Source organism: Cryptomeria japonica, chromosome 6 (genome assembly GCF_030272615.1).
Source record: "Cryptomeria japonica chromosome 6, Sugi_1.0, whole genome shotgun sequence".
NCBI classification, from domain to species: Eukaryota; Viridiplantae; Streptophyta; class Pinopsida; order Cupressales; family Cupressaceae; genus Cryptomeria; species Cryptomeria japonica.
In genome coordinates, this window is record NC_081410.1 from 370708506 (window position 1) to 370721315 (window position 12810).

A 12810-nucleotide genomic window follows, 5' to 3' on the forward strand; every position below is an offset into this window, starting at 1 on the left:
TTTAAAACTAACCATTAAATTAAATTCGCTACAACATAAATAAAGCGATCCTTTTAATTAATGATTAATCACCTAAAAGAAACCTATTTATTTTGATTTCTCAACTACTAATGCATAAATGAACACATTAATTCAAATTACATACCTAAGCTTGCTACAAATATAAATAAAGTGATCTCTTAAATTAATGATTAATCATATAAAAGAAAACTATCTATTTTAAATTTCTCAATTACTAATGCATACATCCACACATTAATTGGAATTAAATACTTAGGATAACATACTCCATTTACCACACGCAAGGCACACAAACCAAGAAAGTCCACCAATCACACGACACGCAACCCAAACAACAAAGGAACCCTACGGACCACACACAATGCTCACCTGATCATGGCTAAGGCAAGACGAGAGTTTTATGACCACCTAATCCAAATCCTAAGGATGAAGGAGGTATACTCAACCCTGCGAATCCTGATAGAGATGAACCTCGCACCTAGGCGGTATAGTACCTACAATCTCCTACAACCATGAGTTACGCAAGCATACATATATATACATATTCAATGAAGGCATTAGCTCAAGATTTATAACAAGAATTAGGGAAACAATTACATTTACACAAGAATCGATGCAAAAGCACAATAATAGGTATGCACAATTATTTATATTATCTAATCTACAACATTTCATCACAGTTAATCAACCATTCAAGAATGCCACATAGGAAGTCAACCAAGGTCAAACGGATTTTCCAAGGCCGACTAGGTTAGGGGCATTACAAGGTCCAAAGAAGGAAACATTAGGAAACACAAACAAAAGAACAAGTTAATGCAAAAGTGACTCCTAAAGTGTGGATCATGCCTCAAAAGACAAAAATAAAGTTGCATCTCACACTATTGTGGAGACAATTCCTAAGGCTCACACTAGAGATAAAAAAGTTTGGAACATATTAACACAAACTCTAATGTTATGAAGCTTCCTCCGCTAGCTACCTCCCTAGAATTGATTCAAGATGACTCTCACGCACATTTGTAAATGTGCAAGGAAACACAATAGACAAAAAAAAATAGTAGAAAAGGAAGATGGTTTTCCAGCTAAGGACCTTAACATAAAACATGAAAAAATTAAGTCCCCTAATGAAGAAAAGGGTATTGTTGAAGTCTTGCTTGACTTTATCAACCCTCCTAAATCTCCCCATACCTTTAGCTAAGAGATCAACTGGACAATGGTCAGAAGTAAAAATAGAAAGAAGATCAAAGGAAAGAAAGCTAACATAAGAAGAAATTTGAGGAAATGAAGACCTAATCATATTATAGATACTCAACAAAGGGAAGTGGAAAAGGATATAGCAATGGGGAAACAAGGGACCCTAGATAATTTTTTAGGTGACAAGAGAACTATAAAAATGAAGATCCTATCATAGAACAACAAAGGGATAAATAGCACTAATAAACAACATACACTGAGGTGTACTATTATTGACAGTATAATCTATATACTTTTGTTATAGGAATGCAAGATGATTGAATATGTTTTTGCTAAAGTTCCTGATAAAATTTGGCCTAATGCAAGTTACTATGCTAGGTAAGAAAATGGAGCCTAGAGAGGGAAAGTAACTATCTGGAACTACCTCACTGTTAGAAGGGATGTGGTTGATAACTACAAAAATCGTTTCACAATGGCCTCTCCTACTCTATCTTCTAATGAGAACTGGAAACTCATCAATGCTACATGTGAAAGGTTGATCCTTTAGCCGGTTAGCTCGTTCTTCGCTATGTATACATCCTAATGCCATGGTAGGGGCAGGGTGGGAGAGAGAGAAAAGAGAAAGAGAGGTCGATTGCCCTCTGGGCCGTATAGAATTCATGATGGCGAAAGGGGAAGACTGAACATCGACAACCAAGGCATGGGGGCAACATTAAAAGACTTCTGATGATATTGAGCTAGGAACGACAAAGCACGAGTAGTTGTGAAATGCAGTGGATAGCTCAAGCCATTCCAACTCCTCAGCAATGGGTGGGACGCACTCGACCACCTATACGGGAGAGAAACTTTAAGTTACTCGACCCAAGCAATTCCTCATATATGCAAATCCGAGCAACAGCATGCTACTACCATCAACGGGTAGGGGCTGGATTGCGCAGCCGATGAAAATTCGTCAATGGCATCAGTTCATTAAAAGGCAATTTCATCAGCCTGCTATTTTATTCAAGAGTGGAGGTATTGAAACTCGACCATAAGCCATTATAGTATTTGTAGGTTCAAAGCAAGTTTTAGCAGGCAATATGCCATTACAAGTGGGTTGCAAAAGAAGGTGAAGATTCTACCTCGAATGGTGAGTGTGTGAAAGTATCTCGATGGTGAGTGTCATCTGATCTTGCCAGGGGTTGCTAGAGGTCGACGTGGAAGCCTGCGCGGGATTGATTGCGCAAATGACTTGCCCTCTTTTGTTTTTTTTGTTTTTTGTTAAGCTCATTGTCGTCGAAAAATTTCGATGAACGCAGGCACTTTTAAAAAAAAAAAATCATTGCTAATGCCTTCTCCGTCGAAACCAAATGTGAAATTATTGTCAGAATTCCGACGAATTCGGGCATTTTTTCAAAAAAAAATCACATTTGGTCACAATATACCTTCTCTGTCGGAAACCTCTGTCGGAATTCTAGACCAAATGTATTGGTTATACATTTCAACACCATTTTTCTCTCCTTAAATGTCCATTTGCAGGTTTAGATTCATGTTTTTGTCTCAATTTGAAGGTACATGAGCATAGTACAGACAAAGACAGAGGCAACAAAGCGAATTTCATCAAAAAAGGCAAGCAAACAAGATCCAAATTAGTGTTATAGGTTTATTGGGCATCTGTTAGGACTAGAGCGCCTAGCCACGATGTTCACTTTTTTGAGCTCAGATTTTAGACACAAGTTCCTCTCTACATTCGCTTTTCATTTTTGTACATCTTAGTTGATTCTTGGATCTGCATTTGTTTGTTTATGATGATTATTGTCACTTTTGCACTATTTAGCCTAGTTCTTTCGCTTTTGCATCTAAATCATTATCAAATCAAAAAAGAACAATCAAAACCACCAAGTGTCTAGCTCTTCCAAGGGCCTGAAGTTGGGCCTAATTGATTGTTCCTTAATGTAATTGATGGGATTAAGTTTGATTCCTAGTCTGCATGTTTAGACTAGTGAACCTCATTTCTACTACAGAACAAATTTATTTAGAAATTTGAAAATGGAGAGGTAAGATTTGTGACTATAAGTTTGACTTTGTGACTATAGAAATAGTCTTAAGTGGGCAAACGGTCAAATTAAGTTGATAACCACTAGATTGGATTAGATGTGCATATAGACACATAAAAAAAATTATTGTACCCGGTTTGAATGAGTTTATTTTTAAAAAAAGTTAATATATATTACACTATATATTTGCAGGAGACGAAACTTTCCAACCAATGTTGAATTAAATTTAGATGGAAATATAAAGAAAACATAGTGGTAGAGACGCAAAATTGTGCTGCGTGATTGGAAGCTAGGAGCGAGCCACGTAGCTCCAAAGCTCGCTTGCAATATCTTTTGACGACATATCATAGATTATCCGGTTTTTTGTGGCCATGGGTTTATGCGAGTTCAAAACTTAACCATGGTGTCTCATTAGTCGTCCGACTGAGAGGGGATTGGGGCAGCTGGTTTCGAAATCAGCAATGGAGATGGCAGCAGCTGTAGATGTAGCACACCCATGTTTTCGCACTTTTGCTTCGCTTTCATCCTCCAAACGACGCTCAGATTGTTCCGTTAATATAGCTGGGAGATCCGTCTACCAGAGACCCAAAATCTTAACTTTGTCATCAAACCTAAGCCAATTCGCTGGCAATGTCCCCACCAAAAATGCAGGGTCTCTGAGTGTAAGATGCAACGCCAGCGAAGTTTCCGCATCCGTTGCAGAAGAAGCTTCTAGCATGGACAAGAATTGGGTCCCTGTGGTACCTCTTTCTGCACTGCCCCAAGGAGAACGCAGGCTGGTTAGGCAGAATAACGACAACATTTTGCTGCTATGGTATAAAAATGATGTGATTGCCATTGAGAACAAGTCACCTGCTGAGGGCGCCTACAGTGAAGGTCTTATCAATGCAAAATTAACACAGGTAATTCTTTTCAGTTCAATACTCTGTCTCTTATATACTGTTTGTGGGACGTAGGAAATGAAAAGGCGAATCACCATTCAGAAACTTAAACACCCAATGTATTGAACACCTTAAGACGCAGCTGCTTATTTACTCGTTAATTTTTTAAGGTGATGGTAGTTTCATGCAGTTGTTTAATTGGAATCCTGCAGTTTAGGATTTGAAACTTAAGCTATGATGAAGGGATCTAAAATTATGTAGCCATTTGTTAACTACAAATTTACACCATGGCTTCATATTTTGTCTTCCCTCATATTTGTATTTCCCTTCAAGTCTTTAAACCCAAATCTGGTCATTACAAAGACTACCGTGTGGCAATACTACTTAAAATTAGTAGGAAAAAAAATCATCGGATGGCGGATCACTAAATCAATCTTCTGAAAAATATGAGTAGTGTCTGCTTAAAAATTTAGTTAAGCAGCTGCATGGAACCTTTAGGATTTTGAGAAAGCATACCCAAACGAAACTGAAACTTTATGGGAGTTGATAGTCAGTGTACCTAACTCAATTCATTATATGTAGGAAAGGAATTTTGTTGAAAAATGAGCTACACATGAATTAAAGATGGCTAAGTGGTAGAGTTTCCTGGTAACAAATGGCAGGTTCTAGGTTTGAATTCTAGTTGGTCCATGAAAATTTTACATAATATCAGAGTTTGGAAATCAGTAGGTTTGAATTCTAGTTGGTCCATGAAAACTAAACTAGGATCCTGGAACACCTATAATGTGGCTCAAAGGGAGGTGCCGGCAAATGAGCCACACCTAAACCAGGGATGGACTGGTCATCAAGATGGCTAGTAACTAGTGATAGAGCACCCCAACAGTAAATGAAAGGTCCTATTCAAATCATAATTGATCCATGAAAATTTTAACAAATGTTAAGATCTTGACCACTAATTTATACATTATGTTTTCAGTTTGGTCTAGCAGATAGTATTACTTCTCCACTTGCCTTAAATTATATCGTCACACTACTAACGAGTCCAATTTCTCTGTAATCCCAAATTGATTTTCCCTTGCTAATAAACCTAACCTGTTTGACTAAAGCCAATATGGAAGCGTTTAGGGTTCTTTTTGAGGGAGGAGTTCTGAAGAATTTTCTGCCAAGGAAGGAGATCAAATTCACACTTGGTTTAATAGCTAGCACCTAGTTCTCAACTAAGAATTTTTTTTTTAAACTATAAAAAAGTTCTACATTATTTTCTTTTAATCTATAAATTACGGTCTTGGGTCTGCTCCGACCATATTATAATAAAACCAAAAATTACATCTTCAGCTTGTTTGGGGTTGAAAGACAAATATTATAAAAAAAAAACAACTTATTTTATCTTGTAGGAGCATAAGATTACCTACCAAAACCCTGATATTCTTTTATCTTACATCTTTATTACATCAAGCTGCTGCCTACTATTTTATAAACATTTTTTTACAGTTCATACTTTACCAAACAAATGTGAAATAATTTATAATGCTACCTCGTCGTCAGAACTTTCTGATGTGAGGGGATTCAACTAGGTTGTGCCTTCTATCACCTTCGGTCCATGGCCTGCTTCAGGAATTCTAGGTCTCTCGATGCTTTCTTCCTCTTCATGGGTTCGTTTTTCAGCAGTCCTGTTATAATGAAAGGTCTCCATTGCACATACACAACTTCATTGTCTGTCGGCATTGTCCTGTCCAATGGCAGAATCCCTGCTCCGTAAACTGCATCAAAAGTTACTTCCTCTAAACCACCTAAAAAGTTGCTCCACATCAAAGGTGATGCCATATTTTCGATGAGATCTTTATCCTCCTCAAGGTCTAACAAAACTGCCACAAACATGGAAGAGATATCTATGTTTATTGTGTATCTGAGCTATGCAGTCATAAATCTCCCCCCAACACCCACTACACCATGTGTAGGAGTAGACCACTTTCTGTCTTGAACATACATTTCGGTCCTTTGTCTGTAATTCCTCCTAAAAAGGCCATTTGCCTCTGGTCACAAATCAATTGCACCGGCATACCCATTAGAGAGCTCAAGGAAAGAAAGGGTTTGTTTTCTCCACAGCATGGACTTCCAAAAATATCAAGACATTCTAAGAATATCATCATTTAACTTACATCCATTTGCCCTTAACCATAATAAAGATTCAGGAGATTCGCATGAGTGAGATCTTCACTCTTTAATGATGTGAAGATATCACTTCCTTTGGGATCTCCACGGTTAACTTGATGATGATTCATTTCTTTACCATTTGAACACGTGGTTTTAGCCATTTTTATAATTCTTTTTAGATCTTCAAGTTTGTTTTCTTTTTTTTGTTTCAATTTTGGCTACAAATCAATAATTGAGTCAATTATGCATTCTTATTTCATGTCAATTGTCCAATTGACAAGGATATATGCTTCTTCATTAATCTTCCTGAAGATATGGTTTATGGTGAAATTTTCTAGGTCAACCAAAAGAGACCATACTTGTTGAAGAGCATTATTGACTTTTTAGTCTCGAGATTTTTTCTTTTTAATCCTATCGACAATTATGAACAAATTGTCTTCAATGTCAACTCTTTTGCAACCATAACTATTGCGAACTTGAGGCCTAAGGATGAGGGCTTGGACTTCAGCTTCATTGTTTGTTCCCTCCTTTGATTTCTCCGAAATTGCTACTATAAATTTTCCATACTCATTTTTAATGACGCATCCAACCCAGATGCTCCCGGGTTCCCTTTTGATCATCCTGAAGGGGAGTTTTCTATTGCTCTTATTTCTTGAGATCTATAGAATTAACTCTAGCATCCCCATTAATAGGAGAATTCTAAGACCTTGCCAATATCTTATCATTTCATTGTTCCCAAAATTTATACATTCTTACAAGCATAGGAATCATGGAAAAATTCTGACCTCAATAAAACTTAAAAGTCTAGCCAGCTTAAAAAATATTTCCTTCTTTTTAACCTAAATGCATTCTATGCCTTTTTCCCCGTATTCTCAAAGAACTAGAATGTAATTTAATAGAAATTGAGGCTAATCTTTATTATTAGCCAAATGGTTTTTATTTGATTAAAATGCAAACATTAGCCACTAAAATGTTTTAAGGTCATATAATATAGGCAAACCTCCCTGAGACTAGGAAAGTAGTGGATGGCTCAATATGACAACTTACCATTGGAGTGCCCAATTTGGTATGAAATTTATCTCTACAGTATTCATGAATTCAATCCCCTTGTTGCCAGCATAGAAATCTTTTTAGTTTGAAAAACATATTAATTAGCTCAATTGCCCTGTTGCAATCATGTTTCATTAAATTGATTAGAAGCCAAATTTATAGTATTTTATCTTTAACAATATTCGTGAATTTTACTATGTTCTTGGTGCCGAATGCTTGATGTATCATTAGTTTAATACCCATGAGAGAGTATTAGCTATTATCCTTGTTAGAGTTGGTGCCTGATGCAACAACCAGCAGTGCATTGCTGCAGGCAAACTAAGATTCCTGGCAATCAAATCTGTACAAACCAATCCTGAAGAAAAATAAAGCCTTTGATAACCAGAACCAAACATTTATAATTAAGGAAAGAAATCAAACCAAACTTAGGACAGGCATAGGTAAATAAACACCAAAGGAAATAAAACTTAAATAACCAATCCACCTGCTGAAATTCATACCTACTTATTTTTCCTATATAAAACTCTTCTTGGCAGTCCTGTTTTGGCCCCTTTGACCTTCATAACCAGATGTTTGGAGAATTCTCCTATCTCCTATTCCTCGCATTTTATCCTTCAGTTTTGTAATTTTATACAAACAGTACGTTTAAAAAAACCATGCCAGTGTTCTACCTAGCAAGCAAAAACAGTGACAACACAAAAAGTTAGGACTCAAATTTGCTGATGTATGATGTTGTGTGGGCAGCACGTGAACTGTAATTTTGCATGCAGTACTTGAAAAATCTTCACATGCAGATTTCTAACTTTCTACAGCATTCACGTTAATTGATAGATGCTTGAGGTGCCTCACATAGATTTATAACGTGTATATTAATGTGCCATATTGGTTCACTATTTCAAATCCACCTATAAGCTTTCTCATGCTGCTTACTTTTGGAAATTCTCTATATGCATCGAACTTTAATTCAAACTATTCCTAAATGTACTACTAACCTCATTTTTACATCCTTCACGCATGCTGGAAAGTGATGTTTGGTGGATTGTTCTTGCAATATCTAAGTCAATTACAGATCATTTCTTTACTAAGTTACTTTTGTCCAAGTTAATAGATAATTCTTTCTTTCCATCAACTTCAAAGACCAAGTGGTGCAAACATTCTTCTATAGTTCGACAGAAAATCAAAATACAATCAAAGCATACAATTGCAAACTCACCGCTATATCCCTTCAGTGCCTGCTTTATTTTCCTCCCTAAATCAATAGAAATCCTAAATGGCGTCACAATCCGCTCATACCACTCATCCTTGGCCTTGAATCCACTTTCCAATAAACCTCTTGCTCTGTCAATTACAGATAATTTCTTTACTAAGTTACTTTTGTCCAAATTTATAGATAATTCTTTCTTTCCATCAACTTCAAAGACCAAGTGGTGCAAACATTCTTCTATAGTTCGACAGAAAATCAAAATACAATCAAAGCATACAATTGCAAACTCACCGCTATATCCCTTCAGTGTCTGCTTTATTTTCCTCCCTAAATCAATAGAAATCCTAAATGGCATCACAATCCGCTCATACCACTCATCCTTGGCCTTGAATCCACTTTCCAATAAACCTCTTGCTCTGATTTAACTTTTTAATGGACTCTGCAGATATATATTTGAAAAGCAAAATACACCATGCAAGCATTTTAGCATACTCTCTATCGCGGGTAAAGACTTATGATATCTAATATTAAATTCCATTACAACCGTAGAGACATCACAAAAACATGACTAGCCCTCCTTAGGCAAAACTGAGGCTAAGGTTTTACATGAGCTCATGTTTTATGTATGTATTCATCATCCAAAGATTCCTTGATCTCAGTTTTCAACTTTTTGTAGACTTTCTGATTAAGAATCTTTGAACATAGCACTAGATCAATATAGTAAGTTATCCCTCAAAATGGAGGCAGATTTGTATGGCAAATTTATATGCATAATAAATACACTCTTCAAACAACTTCTAGTTCTGTGCTTTACTGGGAACAGATTGGCCTAAAATAAAATTTTCCTTTATTGGAAGTAATAGGTTTAAATTTGCATAGTTGAGACAAATATATGTTGCCTCTCATTTACCTTCTTTAGCTTTAAAAGATGTTTTATCCCACGCTTGCTATGCTGCTAAATTCTACCGAAGAAGAGTGACATGCACATATATAAATCACATCTCACATGAAACTGTATCTTCATGCAACCTTATACTAAAAGATACATTGCAAGATATTTATCCAAAAAATTGTGGATCTGTGGATTTCAATTTGAAAAAGTAGCTGTGCTCAACCATTACACCATTTAAATGCTTACCAAATTGTTCAAACAGCTACCTTAGAAACTTGGACTTTTTTCCTTGCAGTTCACATTGGATTTTGAATGCGTTTTTCCTTGAATCCAACTCTTAGGATTCCTTATTTCTTGAAACCAGTGCCCTCCACAACATAAAATGTTCATCCATCTCAGCATCAAATTCATTTAGTAGCGATTTTTTTTCTTGAAAAATGGAATTCTCATAGTTATTAGCATTCCTTGGATTTTGTGGACATTCAACATTCTAGATGCAGCAAATTAAGGTCCCTCAAATCATTCCTTTTCCTCTTGATCCATATCCTTCACATTCACCATTTATTCTACTTCTTGTCCCACTTCTCTATCAATGCATCTCCTTTACATTTTCTTTCACTCTTCTTCATGAGCTTTAGAGTGTGAGCTGTTGCCTCTATTCATTCTTACCCCACTATACATTTCCGATTCACTATATCCAGCAGTGTTTTTCCTTGAATTCTTTTTGTGCTCTCCGATAGAGTGTTTAAAGAAAGGAAACACAAGAAGTATTTAACCTTAGCAAACTCAAAAGCATAAGTTGAAGAGTAATTATTGATAGTGTAGGATGTTACATAGCACGGGGCAGTATTCAGGTAAGATTTACTGGCAAATATAGAACTTAGCCTCTTTACAGTATTCATCATTAAATTTCACCTGCAATTAGGAATTGACTGTACTTGATTTGAGGATGCTCTATTTATTAACCAGACCTTTCAAAATCTTCATCAAGAAAGTGTATTTTGTTGGATTCTGCAATGAAATTGTTACAATTGATTGTGTGCAGGATGGTTGTATTGTCTGCCCAACCACGGATAGCACTTTCAGTCTAAAAACAGGAGATATAGTAGAATGGTACCCAAAAAACCCAGTGCTCAGATTTTTGACACCACCTCTCAGAAAGCTCTTCATTTACCCAACAAAAGTAGAATCGGATTACATTTATATTAACATGGGACCAACAAATGACGGTGCAGAATCAGCAGAAATTGTTTTCAGTGGAAAGACACAAGCGGGTTTGACAGCCACTGATGTGAATGTGGAGGAGGTTTTCTTCTACAATTCCTGTCATTATTTCTTATATGCATTTGATTCTTTCAGCAAATTAGTTAAAATGTTCAATAACTTAATCTATAACACATTCTGTAAGAAGCATTTATTTAATTTTATGCTCTTTTAATCTTGAACTTTGTATTTGACAGGTTCGGATGGTTGTGGATGAAAATGATACAGGCTTCGGTTTTACAGCAAGAAATGAATTGATCAATGGAAGGGCAGCCACAGTAGGGTTCTTATTGTTGTTGAATTTTGAATTATTAACTGGTAAAGGTTTACTAAAAGGCACTGGATTCTTAGATTTTCTCTACTCTGCATCTCAAGCCTTAAATCAATAAATATCAAAAATCAATAGTTTTGCAGTAACAAACTTATATTGTTCTGCATGCTGCAATGGAGTTGAGTGGTTTTATTTGGTAAGTTCAAATGAAGGTAGAGAGAAAAACTTGCGGGCCCATGATGAAAATAGTTCTTGATGGCCACATCCTAAATCTATTTGTTGGCCAGACGTATCAACGGCCTAAAAGTTGTAACCTTTATTGCATGTTGAATAGTATTATTTATGCTTGCTACCTCCTTGTGTTAATTAGGACCGTCTCTGTTGTAGCATATGAGAAGAATCCTTGTACTGCTTTACGAGCAATTTTTCTTTTCAATTTTAAATTAGTAATGTTCAGCCCTTGCCATCTTATGGATACCCAATTATATCATTTGTCATCTTGAAGTACAGGCTACATAAACTACGCTTAAGCCTTATTTGCATGCAAGATATCCTAGATCCACTTTCTTTATAGAAAACAGGTAATGAATTTGTTATAATTGCAGGAATTCTATATAGTGGAATAATTTTATTTTTTAATGCAAATCTAAAACATAAACTTCTACATGCCAAGGTTCCCATCACAACATTTGTAGGATAATAAACATTGGTAGTCAATTGTTAGTCTTGTTTTCAGACAATTGAGTCTGAAAAAGATTAAAATAAAATGAAGAAGATAATGAAGCATAATTTATAATTTAGGGTGTTCTAAATTCATCAATTTTTCTTAAGATTAGTGGTGTTATATATTCAAAATACTCATGGAGTACATTTAGAAATGCATATCAAGGTGCTAACACAATAAAATTACAAACATTAACAAGAGGTTTTGAAAATATCCTTATGAATCCTAATGAGTTAGTAAAATGAATTTCTAACTTATTAATTAAGGTTGAAGGTATGGTGAATCAGAAGACAATTCTGAGTGATGATTTTGGTAATCAATACGTGATTGAAAATCTTGAGAATTTTGCTTCCAAATTTTGACCTTCTTGTTTCTAGATTTAAAATCTCAAAATATCTCACAATAGTGGAAATTATTGAATTGAGTGGCATTTAGTCAATAGCTAAAGAAAGAATGAAAAATAGTAAAGAAAACATAGAGTAATGTTGGATATATTGTTGTCATTGATGTCAAAGGTGTTGATCGGTGTTGTCATTGATGTCAAGACATCTAAAAGATTGCAATTGTTGTCATGGCATATCACAACATTTGAGTCCTAGAAAGACAAATTCAAGTATGTTTGATATCTCTCAATGTTATCATTATGCTCTGGTATTAGTAATTTCTAAGTGCTTATCACACATGCTCTTGTCTAGAAGTATTTGTTGTAGGCTTTTGAGGTCTACTGCATAGAACAATATGTGCACTCAATTGCATTGTCATAGTGGTTGGTTTTGCATTCTACTGCAAAGTGAGTCATGGCTTGCAATTTGATAATAATATGAAGCATCATATTCCAGAGTAGAGAGAATGTGATTCACAATGCTAGTTAGTTGATTGCATTGGTGTTCCAAATTGATGCGCTAGAGGAAGATAATGTGTGCTAGCTTGAGGTAGCATGTGAAGGTTATATGGGGACTAGTTGAGTCTATGTTGGGTCATGCATAGCGTGTCCCCATTCCTTGTATAGCGTGTTGGCTTTTGGACCAAGCCAACTACACATTTGACTAATGAAATAGAAAAAGGTTGACTTGCAAACATTGTAATTATGTTCTAGGCCAACTTGTGAATGCAATTATCTTTG

General features: G+C 35.7%; 1 protein-coding gene across 1 annotated transcript; it reads left to right on the top strand.

The window, feature by feature from the left end:
- Nucleotides 1–3593: 3593 nt before the first annotated feature.
- On the top strand, nucleotides 3594–11422 carry LOC131072225 (uncharacterized). The gene is made up of 3 exons (XM_058008338.2): nucleotides 3594–4150; nucleotides 10475–10735; nucleotides 10890–11422. The coding sequence occupies exons 1-3, from the start codon at nucleotides 3710–3712 to the stop codon at nucleotides 11079–11081; spliced, it is 894 nt and encodes a 297-aa protein (XP_057864321.1). The 5' UTR covers nucleotides 3594–3709; the 3' UTR covers nucleotides 11082–11422.
- Nucleotides 11423–12810: the final 1388 nt, after the last annotated feature.